This window comes from Brassica rapa, chromosome A10, assembly GCF_000309985.2.
Source record: "Brassica rapa cultivar Chiifu-401-42 chromosome A10, CAAS_Brap_v3.01, whole genome shotgun sequence".
NCBI lineage: Eukaryota > Viridiplantae > Streptophyta > Magnoliopsida > Brassicales > Brassicaceae > Brassica > Brassica rapa.
In genome coordinates, this window is record NC_024804.2 from 19073264 (window position 1) to 19088998 (window position 15735).

Consider the following 15735-nt stretch of genomic DNA (forward strand, 5'->3'; position numbering starts at 1 on the left):
TTTTAATTGTGTGGTAACTATTGGGCTGATATTCGAGTCAGATGTAGGCTTTGTATTGTGTAACACACCGGCAGCTCTTTACTTACCCGGTAGCTTTTTCACATTTACCCGTAGCAACTACTACCATATTACTAGCAGCAATTAAGAGATATGACGTTATGAGACAACCATTATTGCATCTGGTAAAGTTATGCTTCACAGCGTTTAACCCACATTTCACCACACGTTTTGGACCTGTCATATCATGCAACGTGGATCTGTAAAATCCACCCTTGCCTTCTCTGATTGCCTCTTCACTCTAAGCTTGAGCCACACTGCTATATACATAAACTCAGATAATGCTAACTGTTTTTTAACATCAAATGGTGAATTATGATTTGTTTACTTAGTGCGAACTTTTTTGGTTACAGAAAACAATTGTAACAAAAAATTCAGCTAAACAAATTATAATTCACCAGAACTTGCCAACTATTCAATGTTAAAATCAATACCACAAGCCCGATCACTGTCACTAACGCCACACCTCATCTATTGTTATGATAAAATGACAATACAAACATTTCAAGACTGAAAATGATAATAACTGAGCTGGTCTAGTTTAGGCTAGTCTTGAATGCGTGGAAAGTGGTCTTGATACATATTAGAACCATGCACGGTTCAAGTCTAAAAGCATAGAGTTGCGTATATAGCTGAACCTCCACACGACCTAGATCATGTGGATATACGAGCCCTGTCTACAATATTTTTCTTTTGCCGTTCAAATAGTCACCCGATCTACTGATTTTACTGTAGCAGTTGAAATCTGGTCGTCGGGCCTGGTGGCCATGAATACATAAAGGAAATTAAGTGCATGTATATATGCAATCTGCAATTAGGCTTATTCAGCTTGGTTTGAATTATGCACAGTAATCATGTCTGTTTAATTCGATATATTTTCAACTATGTAACGACGTTACCATGTAAACTTAAATATTTTAACTAATCTTTCGCATGTGCATGCTTTTATATTGCGGTCCGCAACTTGAACTCAACGGATGCAAATGGTTTTGAATCAATATGAACAAAAGATAATGCATTTTCTCACTATGGCTTCAACTTCAAGGCCCTATGGTGAGGAGGTTTCAATCGGTTTCTTATAACAAGACGAGTCATGGTTAAAGAAACCCATATATGGGTACGTAAACATGAGATTAGTTCTTAATAAAGCGAGGTAGTATGTTATGGTATAATCTACTAATATTTACTCTTCTTTTTGGTTTGAATTGACACTGATATCTAAAAGTTTGACCAGTAGTAGGTGGTACGAACTTAGAGGAATCAAGAACAGAACCATCGAGGAAGAAGGAAGATACGGTCGGTCCATATTAAGCTAAGAAGACCAAACGTAACTCGATGCATCTTTTCTTCCTATTGCATACGTTACCATATAAATTTCATATTCAAAATTTAATATTCATTTTTTCTTTTGGCTTTTTATGTCGAGGAGGAGAGATATGAGATATGAGATATGGCACAAAAGGAAGCTGCCAAAACACCAGGGCAAGCGAGAACCAACGATGCCAAACATCGGTTTAATCAGACGGTTGGGGTTTAACCAATCTTTCTCTGATATCTTTTGGGCCCCTACGGCTCTGACTTGAACCTGATATGTCACTTCAGTAACTTTTTTAAAAAATGTTATGATGAATTTTTTTACATGTTAGCCTTGAGATAGACATACATTCATTTAACATGGATCAGTATAGTATTCACGTAATTCGCTAACTCAATATTAGTATTATTAAAAATTCAAATCCTTTGAGAAAAACGAAGATATAAGCTTCGACAGCAAAAGAGTAAACAGCTTTATACGAGGCTATCCTATGATAGCTTTAGACACGATCTCTGCTCTTTTCTTTTAACATTAAGATTCTACAGTGTAACCACTAACAACTGTTCATTATCCCATTATATTTTTTTTTTTGTAATTTTATAATATTCCTTTTATTGAATGCAATCTACAGTTCCACCAAACTTATTCGACCTAGTAGTACAAACAATGTAGGTCGACATCAAAATTAATCAAAGTAATTACAAATACAAAGACGTGACCAAAGGAGGAAGCAAACAAACTCAACTAAACCGGTCCGACCGGTTTTTTGGCTTCTTTCAACCAATCAATCATCAGAGAAAGCATTAACTCATCGTCACAAGAAAGAGCATGGTTTTATCCTCTACCTCGCGGTCCATGGTATGGGATCTTTCCACCGTTGGATCCGTTACATTAACGCACGCGCGCGCGCGTAAACGGGGTTTCTCCGGACACTTTACATTGGAAAACGGCGTTTTTACATCTGTATACAGCCGTCGCCGTCAAGTCATACGGACCCAACGCCGTTAGTTACTTAACAGTTAATAGCATCCTCTCTTATTACACTCTCAGTGTGATTTTTTTTATGAAGTAAAAGCCAAAGTAAATCATTTCGATCAGTGTGTCATTAAAGATGATCGGAGATGTTTTAAGCAGAGGTTTTAAGTACATAGCGGTGTATGTAATGTTATTGATACTGACATTATTTGTCGTTGTCTGAGAGACGTACTAAAAGTTTCTCTCTCTCATTGGCGTCTCGGAGCTCTCACCCTCCCTCTAGTTATGATGAAGAACTGTACTCTCTTCCTCTCTCTCTTCTTTAAACATCTCTGCTCTGCATTTCCTTACAGTTCACGCTAATCGCCTGTGTCGGTCCCCTCTCTCTCCCCCAAACAATGGCACAACGATTCTTCTTTAGCTAGAAAACTTCAAAGGATCTCGCTTTCTTCCTCTAAAGAGGCTCCACTGTGTTCTTACTTTCTGGGTTTCTTCTCTGTGTGAGGAAGAAGAAGTGTGATGGAGAAAGTGAAAAGCTTGGGGATGGTGGTGGTCTTCTTCATGCTATGCGGTGTTGTTTCTCCGATGAACGATGAAGGTTCTTTACTCTTCATTAGAGTGATTTTAAACCATAAAGTTTCGATTTTGGGACGATGTAGTTGAAAAAGTATCGTTTTTTTTTGTCACTGACGAAGAAACCATAAGAGAGAAAGAGAGAGAGAGAGAGCTTTGTGAAGCTGAGCCCTAAAGATTGCTTCAACAGAATAGTTTATAGTAAAGATTTGATGACAATAATCATTTTCTAATGATTAAACAAATCCTTTTTTGATTTGTTTATTAAATAATGTAAAAAGTTTGGATTTTTGGCACAGGGAAAGCGTTGATGGAGATGAAAGCTTCCTTCAGCAACGTGGCGAATATGCTTCTGGACTGGGACGATGTTCACAACAGCGACTTTTGTTCTTGGCGTGGTGTCTTGTGTGATAACGTTTCCCTCTCCGTTGTCTCTCTGTAAGTATCTTTTCCATTTTATTCCACCTTTTGTCTCATTTGTTTTTCAGTAAATCTGATTTGTTCTTTGTTATGGTTGAAAGTAATCTGTCAAATCTGAATCTTGGAGGGGAGATTTCACCAGCACTTGGAGATCTGAGGAGTTTGCAATCAATGTAAGTCTTCTCTCCTCTCTTCTAGTAATCTACATGTCTCTTGAGTTGGTTCCTTATGAACATGTTTGTATTCTATATATAATAGAGACTTGCAAGGGAATAATCTGGGCGGTCAGATTCCAGATGAGCTTGGAAACTGTGCTTCTCTTGCTTATCTGTAAGTTTCTTTGTATTCCTCAAGTTATTAAAATAATTGTGTTTGTCAGTTATTTTATAATCAAATCTTTTGGTTGCAGTGATATCTCCACTAATTGCTTGGTTGGAGACATACCATTCTCAATCTCCAAACTCAAACAGCTGGAGTATCTGTAAGTGTTCTCTACATTCGGATCCGTTTGTTCCCTCTGCCAGTTTGTAAACTGTTTCACCCCTCTGGCTAAATCAGGAACCTGAAGAATAATCAGCTCACTGGCCCAATACCAGCAACCTTAACCCAGATTCCAAACCTCAAGACTCTGTGAGTTTCTTTTTGACGTTATCTATTTATGAGTTAAGTTATCAAAAACCAAGTGGTCATTTAACTGATTGTAGTTTCGTTGCATGTGTTTCTGCAGTGACCTTGCAAAAAACCAGCTAACTGGTGAGATACCGAGGTTGCTTTACTGGAATGAGGTCTTACAGTATCTGTAAGTTCACCTACTCATCTTTAAGTTCTTTAAGCAAGTGGAGATTCATCTTGTGATGGTGATTTATATTTTGTTTTGCAGCGGTTTACGTGGGAATATGTTGACTGGGACGTTGTCTCCTGACATGTGCCAGCTCACCGGTTTGTGGTACTTGTAAGTGATACCGGCTCATCTCTCTTTCATGTTTCAGTTTAACCTCTTGATAAGTCATAACTTAATCATTGATTGTTGTTAGTGATGTGAGAGGCAACAACCTAACTGGAACCATCCCAGACAACATTGGAAATTGCACAAGCTATGAGATCCTGTATGTGTATTTCACCTTGAGGAAACGTTCTTTATTTTCAGCACAGAACTCGTGTGGACTCATTATTATGTCTTTTGCATTTTCAGGGATATTTCATATAATCAGATCACTGGCGTTATACCATACAATATCGGGTTCCTTCAAGTCGCTACTCTGTAAGTTTTGTTAAGACTCTAACCCTCTCGTTTGGCTGTCAAAACAGTTCATATTGTAAAGTGGTGATGTGTTCTCTCGTTCAGGTCACTTCAAGAAAACAGATTGACTGGTAGAATTCCCGAAGTCATTGGTCTGATGCAGGCCCTTGCTGTTTTGTAAGTTGTGTTTCATTTTAAGTTTCTTTTCAAGATCTTTCTACTCAGTGAAAATTAACTTATCCAATGCCTAGGGATCTGAGTGGCAATGAACTAGTTGGGCCTATCCCACCAATACTTGGGAATCTCTCATTTACCGGAAAGCTGTGAGTCCCTTACTCTCTAGTTTCTACTTACTGTGTCATGGGTATGGTCTCTCTGATCTTTGTATCGACTAATCGAATTTATTTCTTGAAAATAGGTATCTCCATGGCAACAAGCTCACAGGACCAATCCCATCTGAGCTTGGCAATATGTCACGCCTCAGCTATTTGTAAGATTTGAATTTTTGCAACTTTTATTTTATTGAACTCACAACAAAGTTTTAGCTCATCTGTGAGGTTTTGCCAATTATCATAGGCAACTAAATGATAATGAACTAGTGGGAACCATCCCACCTGAGCTTGGGAAGCTTGAACAATTATTCGAACTGTAAGTTCTTATCCTATCCTCCAGAGTTTCACTTATCATCCTTTTTGTTAAGCCGGCTAATGTATCTTTCTTTCCACCGTGTAGGAATCTCGCAAACAACCATCTTGTAGGGCCGATTCCAGCTAACATTAGCTCCTGTGCGGCTTTAAATCAATTGTAAGACCTGAGATTTTTTTTTGGCTTACTTACTCTCTTTTATAACCAAAGCTTATTATGCCTTTCTTGTTTTCAGCAATGTGCATGGGAATTTACTAAATGGCTCCATACCTCTTGGATTCCGGAATCTTGGAAGCTTGACTTATTTGTAAGCTTCAAAGATTACATAAACAGCATGTCATTCTCTTTGATTGGTTATTCGTCTGTGTTGATCTTGTGTCGCTGCTGTGAATTGCAGAAATCTCTCCGCAAACAGCTTCAAGGGAAAAATACCTTCCGAGCTTGGCCATATTATCAATCTTGATACCTTGTAAGTTTTTATTTTGGGAGCATTACATCCTCTTTCTCCTTTCTACTTCTTTATATGTGGACCAGCTCAACTCATACAAGCTTTTGGTTACAGAGATTTATCTGGCAACAGTTTCTCCGGACCAATACCATTAACACTCGGTGATCTTGAGCATCTTCTCATCTTGTATGTTATCATCAAACACCTGAAGCTTCCTTGTTCTTTCACACTATTTTTTTTTCTTTGTTTGTTGACTTGAGATATGCTTTAATTTTCAGAAACCTGAGCAGAAACTATCTCAATGGACCATTGCCTGCAGAGTTTGGGAACCTCCGAAGCATTCAAATCATGTAAACTTTTTCTTTATGCTCAAAAGTATGTTCGTTTATGATAAACATCCTCTTTAGTCTTTACTAACTTTTCTCCTTCTTTCTCAGGGATGTATCATTCAACTCTCTCTCCGGTGTTATTCCAACTGAGCTTGGCCTTTTGCAGAACATTATCTCCCTGTAAGTCACTTCTCCTTCACATACTAGCGTCTAAAACAGATAACTCACTTTCTTTTTTATTCTTCTTTGTACAGAATACTCAACAACAACAAGATTCATGGGAAGATTCCTGATCAACTTACAAACTGCTTCAGTCTTGTCAATCTGTGAGTCTTCTTTTTTGTTAATTATGTTATAAAAGTCTCTTCTAATCAATTCTCTCTATACACTTTCATAGGAACATCTCTTTCAACAATCTATCTGGAATAATCCCACCTATGAAAAACTTCTCTCATTTTGCTCCAGCCAGGTATAAACTTTGCTATATTTTAAATCCTCTTAACCTGTCATGTGATCTCAAATCTATTATTTTGTTTATAGCTTCTTTGGGAATCCATTTCTCTGTGGGGACTGGGTTGGTTCAATATGTGGCCCTTCTTTGCCCAAGTCGCAAGGTATCTGACCTTGCACTTATCTTATTACATTGTCTTTAACTGACACTTCTCTTTCTCTTGATAGTAATCACCAGAACTTCAGTGATATGCATGGTTCTCGGTTTCATTACTCTCATATGCATGATACTCATTGCGGTTTACAAGTCAAAGCAGCAAAAAAACGTCTTGGAAAGTTCTCCAAAACGGTCTGAAGGTATTAGTTACTCTCTTCTTGCTTTTGGTTCATTAGAGTATGCTTATGTGGAAAACCTTTCAGGGTCAACAACAAAGCTGGTGATTCTCCACATGGACATGGCTATCCACACCTTCGACGACATCATGAGACTCACCGAGAATCTCAGCGAGAAGTACGCCATCGGATACGGCGCTTCCAGCACGGTCTACAAATGCACCTCCTCCAAAACCTCCCGACCTATTGCCATTAAGCGAATCTACAACCACCACCCCCACAACCTGCGCGAGTTCGAGACCGAGCTCGAGACCATCGGGAGCATAAGGCACAGAAACATCGTGAGCCTGCACGGCTACGCCCTTTCCCCTCCCCTCGGCAACCTCCTCTTCTACGACTACATGGAGAACGGCTCTCTCTGGGACCTTCTCCACGGCCCTGCTGGCAAGAAAGCCAAGCTCGACTGGGAGACAAGGCTGAAGATAGCCGTTGGAGCTGCGCAAGGGCTCGCGTATCTCCACCATGACTGCACTCCTAGGATCATCCATAGGGACGTCAAGTCCTCGAACATACTCCTCGACGGGAACTTCGAGGCGCGTTTGTCGGATTTTGGGATTGCCAAGAGCATAGCAGCAGCCAAAGCTTATGCTTCGACCTATGTTCTTGGAACCATAGGATATATCGACCCTGAGTATGCTCGTACTTCACGGCTGAACGAGAAGTCTGATGTTTACAGCTTTGGTGTCGTGCTTCTTGAGCTTTTGACTGGGAAGAAGGCTGTGGATAATGAAGCCAACTTGCATCAATTGGTATGAGTTTTTTTTATTGGATAGAGTGTTACACAAGGAATGCAAATGACATTTGTCTTTTTTGTTTGTTGTTGCAGATACTGTCGAAGGCAGATGATAACACAGTGATGGATGCGGTTGATGCGGAGGTTTCAGTGACGTGCGTCGACTCAGGGCACATCAAGAAGACGTTTCAACTGGCTCTCATGTGCACTAAGCGAAACCCTATGGAGAGACCTACAATGCAGGAGGTCGCTAGGGTTCTACTCTCTCTTCTCCCGTCTCCACCTCCAAAGAAGCCGCCTTCTCCGCAGGGAGTGGAAGAACGGCGTGAGAGCCATTCCTTGGATACAGCATCCCCACAGTGGTTTGTTCAGTTCCGTGAAGCTATCTCCAAAAGCAGCTTATAAGTTGCTTTTTTTTATTTTCTTTTTGGGTTTCTTGTGGCGCAAGGATGGAGTGGCTGGTTTTTATGTGGTTTGGCCATTTTGGGCTAGTATGTCGGTTTGGAAAAAGAACATTAAAGACAAGAACATGGTATGGTATAGGTGAAAAAAGAGTAGCTCAAGTTAAATGTGGGTTTTCTATGGGACATCTTCACGAGTTCGTTAAAAGTCTTTCAGTCTCCTCTTTAATGCATATTCATATCCATTAATGCGTATATCTTCCATGACTAAATTTTCTTTATTATTCATTGACGACGGCTCACAACTAATGCAAAGTTTATGAAACTTCTACCATCTAAGAAAAGAGCATAGGTTTCACCCTTCTTCTGCTCCTCTCTTACTATGTTGTATACATATTATTATCCTACTTATATTAACATGTTGTAATATATGAAACTATTTTATTACCATAACTAAAACTTACTAGCTAAACCTTTACTATGTGTTCAATGGTGGTAACTAATAATCAGTCAATATACTACTCACACTCTTGTACATATTGAAATATACTCCCACCTTCCGAAAATAAGATTCTCTATATTTTTTGTTCCATAATATATATATTTAAGGTATTTTATATATTTTTAAAAACATTAAATGAGAATATTTAAATTAATTAAATGTTATTGATTGGTAATCACCAAAAGTGTATAATTAAAGTAAAAAAAATATTTATTGAACGGAGGGAGTAGTAATTGCGTGTATTGCCGGTATTGAAAGTTAATAAAGTGACTAATTAAGTTGATAAGGTTTTACCAACTGTCGATAACGCATTGGTCAAGTCTATTCTCCTAATTATTGTTTTAAGTAATATCAAGTCTGCTAATTACTTAAGAGTTAAGAAGGCTAAAAATAAGGTACTTGACATGTAGTTTACTCACTATAAATATAGAACTAACTCAGAAGTAGTACAACTCACATTATTGATTATAAAGAAGGTTTGAACACTTTCTTGTCTTCATTTAGTTTAATTACAACAGCAAACATGTCCGACCCAAGCTTTCCTGTGCCGACTTCGTTTCAAGTGTCCAATGATGGTAGCCAAGTGGAAGAGAAGAAAACAGGTTACCTCAACTATGAAGTAGAGCCTGGCTTCACCATTCGTCTGCGTCAGAATATCGACCCTGCTATGGACCCGAAGAAGCTCAAACGGTTCGGTTACATAATTTGGTCACGTTTAATTATCTTGCAGTTTGATACGTATATCAACCCTGATTAACTTAACTTTGGACTTTTGTATTATAGCATAGTTTCGAACCGTGTTGCGGCTCAGAAGTCAAGGTGGAAGAAGCTTCAATATATTGATGATCTAGTGAAGAAATCGAGGGACCTCAATGTATCTAAATAATTTCATGAATCTTAATATTATGTAGCTATGGTTTCATAATATCAAATGTTAATATATAGTGGCAGGTGAGTATGCTGCGTTCCCAAGTAGAGATGGCGAGTGAGCAGAAGCAATGTCTCGAACGTGAGAAAATGGAGCTTAAGGAGTGCATGGCTGGTTGGATTCAACGCTTTATCTCCGATCAAGGTATATAGAATATAGTTAATAAGAAATATCTCTTGAATTGATATAATAGTAACAGTTATAATGTTAATTAACAGGAGAGATTGAGGCAAACACAGCGGAGATAGAGAGGCTGAAGAAGAAAATGGCTCATATGATTTGATCACCCCATGCACCTTATCTCAAGATCCACCCAAATTTCATGTGTTTCATTTTACAGAATGTTCCTTTTGTCAAGTCAGTAAGCAATATACATTAATTAGTTTGTATGGTTATCATTTATGTTTCGATGTATCTTCTTCCGTTATAAGAATTGTTAAACAAAGTCAACTTGACCGCATTATTAATGTTTACTATAGTTTGTTCGGTTGGATTATATGGAGAAATAACTCATATCAAAACGTACACTGCTTAATGAAAATGTAAAATATTAATGATATCCATGCGTAGATTTGTACGCACACTCTTTACAGCATTCTGTTTCGCTACGTCAAAAGTGGATTTGTCTGTTAATAGTAGAAACTGCCAATTCTGAATGAGTATTAGAAACGCATGTATAGAGAGTTACAAAACAAACGGCTATATAATGATTCCCATGCATACACACACCAACGTCTCTTAACTCTCCTTTGCTTTTTGACTACTTTCTTGCTGTTTGTCTTTTTCGGACACACGTATATCTATACGATCAAGACATACAAATATCACAATAGAAAAAAAACAATTGGAAGCTTCGTTAATACTTATTCAACTTAAGGGTGAGACTGGAAGATATCAGAAAGAGAATGATGATTTCCCCAAGACTTAAAATGAGATTGTTATATGGGCCTGACATTGGGAAGTCAATGAGTATAAATGCTTCTCTGTATGAAGATCATAAGATTTTATGCAGACATCAGTTTCTAAACCAACTGTTGAACTTCATGTCATTTAGATCCTTTGGAAGCTCTAGTCTTCTCTCAAGGTATCATCTAAATTGACCCAAAATTGAAATATATCGTTTTTGGTATACGACATATTGATAGTTGATAACCAAACATGAAAGATGAAAAGAAATGTTGATACAGAGTAAAGAGAAGATGCATTCATTGCTTCACTGTGCATATTGCAGTTGATGTGTACATACATACTAAAATGCTACACTTCAGTGGATATAATCTCCAGCTCCGCCCACCACGCCGGAGATAGCCTTGGCAACGCTGCTTCCTCCGTGATTCCAGTGATCTCTCTCAGCTTAGCCACAACTTCCTTCATTTCCAGCCTCTGATTCAAACACTCGATCACCACTTCCCACATTTTCTGCAGGACATTCTCGTCGAAGTTTTTCAGTGTCGGATCCACAAGCTCTCTCGCCGGTTTGGTTTCCTTGATGGGAGAATCCGGATCCTCCGGGATCTTTCCGGTGATGATCTCGTGCAGAATGACGCCAACGCTGAGGACATAGTTGGTCTTGGGGTCAATTGGTGTGGAGCCGAGGAAAGTAAAGTCAGCGACTTTGGCTGCGTAGTCTGTTGTCAAGTAGACTGAAGAGGAGTTGAGGTTTGCTTGGGAGATGGGTTTAGGGTTTAGATTGTGCATGTGTTGTGCACAGTATGCTATTCCCATTGCTATTCTCAGTCTCATTGGCCAGTCCAAGTGCTCTGCGTCTTGATCTGTGAATAAGAACACAGTTAGTTAGAAAAGAGATGGGGCTGAGACTCTCTGTCTGTAGCATTACTGACCGTGCAAATGCTCGAAGAGGGATCCGTAAGGAGCGTACTCGAAAACCAGCATCCTGTTGAAAGGCTCGTCTTCACGGCAATATCCAATTACATTCAGAAAGTTCTTGTGGTCCACTAGTGATAACCTCTGTATCTGCATTGCAGGATTCGGGTTATTAGAAGAGGAGACACTAGAGTGTAGTAGTATAAGAAAGAGGTTCTGTTGCTACCTTCTGTTGAAACTGCGTTTCGAGATCAGCTGTCCAGTTCTGGAGGGATCCAGATGCGATAGATAAAACGGCAATTTCAGAGCCGGTGGAGAGAGTTCCTTTGTAAATGGTGGCGTTTGAGGATGTGGAGCTTATGATGTTGCTGAAATCTTCGCAGGCAGTTTCTAGTTCTGATAGCTTCAGCTTAGGAACACCTGCATGAGTCAATAAGTACAGTAAACTCACTAGGGTATTACAATAAGAGTAAAATGCAACAGTATAATACCTGTAATACCAACATCTTGAAGGTGGCCAATGCTCCTAGTTGCTGATGTCTTTATCATTATTACCTTTTGCTTCCGGAGAAGAAAGAAGGCCACCAATGCGCCAATGACGCTTAATACACCTGCCAGCACTCCGATTATTATAAAAGGCTTGTGTGATTTCTTTTTCCTGATAGCAGGAAGATGAGCTGGCGGCAGAGCTAGTGGGGAAACTGGTGGAGGTTGAGCTGGTGGAAGGGGTAATGGTGGAGGCTGCGCTTGAGTAGGGGGAATTGGTGGAGGCTGAGCTTGAGGAGGGAGAACTGCTGGAGAACCAGTAGGAGGGCTTTCACCTCTACTCAACGGAGGAGGAGGAGGGAAACGTAAATCAAAGGAGGATTCAGGAGAAGATAATGGAGGAGGAGGTGAAGGTAACGGAGGAGGAGGAGAAGCATTTCCCAATCCTGGATCCTGACCAGGAGGGGCTATCTGAAGCAGCTTACGACCATTGGACGTGAAGGGAAATGGTTGGCCAAAGTTGTTGTCACACAAATCCAAAACCTCAAGCTCCTGCAAGTCAGCTACCTCTTTAGGTACTTCTCCGGAAAATGAGTTGTTTCTCAGAATACTGCACAATAAGAAAGAGAATTGTCTATACTTGTGTCTACTACGTATAGTTTGAGGGGTGCTGGTAATACGTTTACTTACAGAGATTTCAAGTGAGTTAGGTTTCCGAGTTCAGGTGCAAGTGTTCCTTGAAGGGAGAGATCTTCTAGATTTCTACGTATACATAATAAGAAATCAATTTATAAAAAAAAAACTGAGAAAGATGAATTACATTAGGACTCTGTGCATGTCTGACTTACAAGACGACGACTCTTCCATCATGTGAACAGACAACACCAGACCAAGAACAATGAGGAAGCTCTCCCCAATTCATCAGAGCTCCAAAAGGGTCTCTCTCTATTCTCCCTTTGAATTTCATCAGAGCCAATGCTGCAAAACACCATGCCAATATATCCATCCATCCATCAACAGTTGAATAGATTCAAGAGAAAGATGAAAACAAAAGGTACCTTCGGTGCTGAAACAGAGCCCAAACGTGAGATTGTGAGGAAGAAAGAAGAGGATAAAGATGATGGAGAGCAAACTCCACCGTTGATCGGAACGCATGCTCTGTCGTAGTTGGAGTTGTTCAAGTCTTCTTCCAAATGCGAAGACAAATCAATGGCTGCTCCTTTTTATATCCCCCACCTTCTTCACTTTCTTTTGTCTTTTGACTTGTTATTTCTGAGTAACAATTACAAGTTGCTCACAATAAACTTCAGCAAGATGTTAAAAAGTTTTGTGACGTTTCTCCTTTTCTTATATATACAAATGTTAACCATAGAATTTGATCAAAAAAGAAAATGAAAATGCAATTTTTAGTTTAAATATTGGTACCATTTGCAATGCACGATATACTGTATTCCCCTCTAGAAATTGACTCAGTAAACTTTGACTTGGTTTTTTTCTCTCCATAGTCACATAAAAAATTGAAATCAACATCGTTATATTTTCCAAGGAGCCAATCCATAAACAATCGTTACTTTTATTATATTCAAATCCATTGAGCCCATTTAGAATGTAAAACAAAAGTGGGCTTGCAAAGAGGCTTACAATGAATCTGTTAATGAAGTATCTGCTGCTACATGTTACTTTCAAAAAAAAAAACCACAGTTCAATTCGTGGAGACCGTGGAGATGGAAGAGAGAGTTTGGTCTAGTTACCGTGATATGGCACGGAGCAAGACGCAGTGGATATGAGAAAAGCTAGGGCGTGTGGAGGGACAAGTGTTCCAGCATTTGGTCATAAGATATCTGAGGACTTGAGGGCATTCCTTTGGGATCTCCGGTCTTAACCCGCAAGCTGCAATCCCAACCGCTGCCTGTACTGGCGAGCAAGATCCATACGCCTCCTCTCCTGTCACCATCTCCCAAAGCAATATCCCAAAGCTATACGCATTGCTCATCCAACTCTCACTCGTTTTCTCCGGGTCTCCCGCAATGATCTGATAGAGAAAAACGTAAGGAATGCTCAATTAATGTAATGATGAAGTATGTGCCTAGAAGTCTAGTTTATTCATCTAATAATCACCAGGAAATGTTTTTTTATCATTGCTTTGCATATCAAATGTGACGAGGTAATAGCAAGGCATAATCCTGAAACCAAATCACTAAGCGTCACAGAGATACAGACCTCGGGTGCAAGCCATCGATAGCCATCTGTTTCGTACTCCAGGGCCTCGCTGGCACTCTTGCACGCGGTGACTATACCCATATCACCCAAACAAGCGTTTCCCTGCTTATCTAATAGTATCCTCTGTGTGTTAAGGTCTCTAAACGAAACACCATGATCGTTCATGAACTTCATCCCTTCTGCTATGTCAACAGCAATTCGAAATATCTCCTTTGTCTGAAGCTTTTTCTTCTTCAACATCAGTTCACGGAGTGATCCACCTTGCATCAGCTTTGTTACCACGCATAAACCATGATTTTCATCAATACAGACACCATAAAACTGCAGAATGCTATTGTGTCCACAAGTCATCAGCTCCAAGAAGTCTTTTCGGATCTCAAACTCATATGAATTCCCCTTATCGCATCCTTTTAGTTTCTCAATAGCCACCCTCTTCCCTCTGTAAACTCCTTTAAACGAATTTGGTCCTAACTTATCACCAAACTCGACACTATCCGAACTCAGTAGCCATCCCTCAATATCATCTCCACCTGATTGGATTGTCTGCCATTCATCTACTAAAACAGAAAACTTAGAGTCTAATGGCGGCATTTCAATCTGGATCCTAGTATTCGGACCGTCTTGTCCATAGCATTGATCAACAGACTCTTCATCAACATCCCCGAAATCTCCTCCACCCGCTCTCTGTTCTTGACAGCCGCAGAGTCCAAAAGGGAGCTTCACAGAGGTTGACTTAGGCTTCCTCACCGCAGATCTAAGTGCATTCTCCACCTTGTTCTTAAACAACTTCTCTCCTCCAGACTCAACTAAAAGAAGAACAACTCCTAAAGTCAAACCTTTCTTCTCAAAGATCTGAACATTCTTACAACAAATTAAACCACTATCAAGAGAAGCTGAAACCGTTGGCCAAGAAAGCGAACAAGTGGAAGCGAATGTGAGCTTGAACACTGATTCCTCACCGCACACTTCTTGAATCACAAACACAGGACTCTCATCATCTCCACATGCTTGCTCTATCAGTTTTATATGCCCAAAGACCTCTTTCATATCAAACCCAGCCTGACTGTAACTGTTAAAAACAAAATCACAATCAATATATAAGATCTAATAATAATTAAAAACATTGATTAAATCAGAATGAGTAATAATGACGCAATAATATCTTTAACCGTTCGTTACCTGAGAGGCAAGGAATCGTAATGCTTCCTGAGGTTAGAGACGAGCTTCTCCGGCAACTGGCTACCAGGATACATTTTCGCAAGGCTTCTCACAACATTAGCCCACACGAGCTTCCTCCCTCCTCCTCCGGTGGATGCGTTCTGGTTTTCCCGCGCCGAATCGAGGCTGAGAGAGCTCTTCAGCGACGCGATCGCGTCGCTGACGTTGCGACCGAGACGCTGAAACCGTTTCTGCATAGCGGAGGAGGTCTGATCGAAACGCGGAGCGGCGGCGAGGGATTCGGACCTGTCGTCGGAGCACATGAGGACTTGGTCGACTAGATCGTCGTCGGCGCGTTCGCTGGCGCCGCGGTTGGACCAGCATTCGAGCACGGAGGTCATGGCTGGCGGCGAAGGTAACGAAGTTTTGCGTCACGAAGTCTTGCTTTGAATGTTGAACATGGCGAGTGAAGTGTGAGAGTAGTACTAATGTACTATTATTCATTATTTGAATATAATCTAATAATTAATATAGTTTGTTAAGTATACAAGCACCAGTGGTCTAGTGGTAGAATAGTACCCTGCCACGGTACAGACCCGGGTTCGATTCCCGGCTGGTGCATTATTTTTGCTTGGGTC

At 40.1% G+C, this 15735-nt stretch overlaps 3 protein-coding genes and 1 non-coding gene across 5 annotated transcripts; 3 read left to right on the forward strand and 1 right to left on the reverse strand.

The window, feature by feature from the left end:
• The first annotated feature begins 2284 nt into the window (after positions 1–2284).
• Positions 2285–8212, forward strand: LOC103847083 (LRR receptor-like serine/threonine-protein kinase ERL2). The gene is made up of 26 exons (XM_009124117.3): positions 2285–2945; positions 3220–3358; positions 3442–3513; positions 3599–3670; positions 3750–3821; positions 3899–3970; positions 4068–4139; positions 4221–4292; positions 4375–4446; positions 4533–4601; positions 4686–4757; positions 4832–4903; positions 4999–5070; positions 5157–5228; positions 5313–5384; positions 5461–5532; positions 5623–5694; positions 5788–5859; positions 5952–6023; positions 6111–6182; positions 6257–6328; positions 6400–6471; positions 6543–6616; positions 6681–6809; positions 6873–7594; positions 7672–8212. The coding sequence occupies exons 1-26, from the start codon at positions 2867–2869 to the stop codon at positions 7981–7983; spliced, it is 2892 nt and encodes a 963-aa protein (XP_009122365.1). The 5' UTR covers positions 2285–2866; the 3' UTR covers positions 7984–8212.
• Positions 8213–8469: 257 nt separating this feature from the next.
• On the forward strand, positions 8470–9887 carry LOC103847084 (basic leucine zipper 19). The gene is made up of 4 exons (XM_009124119.2): positions 8470–9171; positions 9265–9355; positions 9427–9553; positions 9628–9887. Exons 1-4 carry the CDS (start codon positions 9005–9007, stop codon positions 9690–9692), a joined length of 450 nt encoding a protein of 149 aa, XP_009122367.1. The 5' UTR covers positions 8470–9004; the 3' UTR covers positions 9693–9887.
• A 660-nt stretch (positions 9888–10547) lies between these two features.
• On the reverse strand, positions 10548–15735 carry LOC103847089 (probable inactive receptor-like protein kinase At3g56050). 2 transcript variants are annotated; one of them, XM_033281452.1, is made up of 8 exons: positions 13471–13699; positions 12778–12991; positions 12568–12697; positions 12410–12481; positions 11725–12329; positions 11460–11653; positions 11251–11383; positions 10548–11181 (listed from the first exon to the last, which is right to left on the reverse strand). In XM_033281452.1, the coding sequence occupies exons 2-8, from the start codon at positions 12872–12874 to the stop codon at positions 10667–10669; spliced, it is 1746 nt and encodes a 581-aa protein (XP_033137343.1). In that variant the 5' UTR covers positions 12875–12991; positions 13471–13699; the 3' UTR covers positions 10548–10666. The 2 variants fall into 2 exon arrangements, with proteins under 2 accessions (XP_033137343.1, XP_018510730.1); XM_018655214.2 differs by lacking the exons at positions 10548–11181; positions 11251–11383; positions 11460–11653; ... (1 more) ...; positions 12410–12481; positions 12568–12697 and adding exons at positions 13940–15008; positions 15119–15735 and having other exon boundaries at positions 12742–12991; positions 13471–13751.
• TRNAG-GCC lies at positions 15648–15718 on the forward strand. Its single transcript has one exon. It is a non-coding gene; the product is annotated as a tRNA-Gly (tRNA).

Coding starts and splice junctions, on each gene's coding strand:
- LOC103847083 (XM_009124117.3), top strand. CDS start 2,867: ATGGAGAAAGTGAAAAGCTTGGGGATGGTGGTGGTCTTCTTCATGCTA. Junction 2,946..3,219: donor TTCTCCGATGAACGATGAAG/GTTCTTTACTCT, acceptor TTTTTGGCACAG/GGAAAGCGTTGATGGAGATG. Junction 6,024..6,110: donor CTCCGAAGCATTCAAATCAT/GTAAACTTTTTC, acceptor CTTCTTTCTCAG/GGATGTATCATTCAACTCTC.
- LOC103847084 (XM_009124119.2), top strand. CDS start 9,005: ATGTCCGACCCAAGCTTTCCTGTGCCGACTTCGTTTCAAGTGTCCAAT. Junction 9,172..9,264: donor GACCCGAAGAAGCTCAAACG/GTTCGGTTACAT, acceptor TTTGTATTATAG/CATAGTTTCGAACCGTGTTG. Junction 9,554..9,627: donor ACGCTTTATCTCCGATCAAG/GTATATAGAATA, acceptor GTTAATTAACAG/GAGAGATTGAGGCAAACACA.
- LOC103847089 (XM_018655214.2), bottom strand. CDS start 15,498: ATGACCTCCGTGCTCGAATGCTGGTCCAACCGCGGCGCCAGCGAACGC. Junction 15,009..15,118: donor TACGATTCCTTGCCTCTCAG/GTAACGAACGGT, acceptor TGTTTTTAACAG/TTACAGTCAGGCTGGGTTTG. Junction 12,992..13,470: donor TTGCTCCGTGCCATATCACG/GTAACTAGACCA, acceptor ATTGTTACTCAG/AAATAACAAGTCAAAAGACA.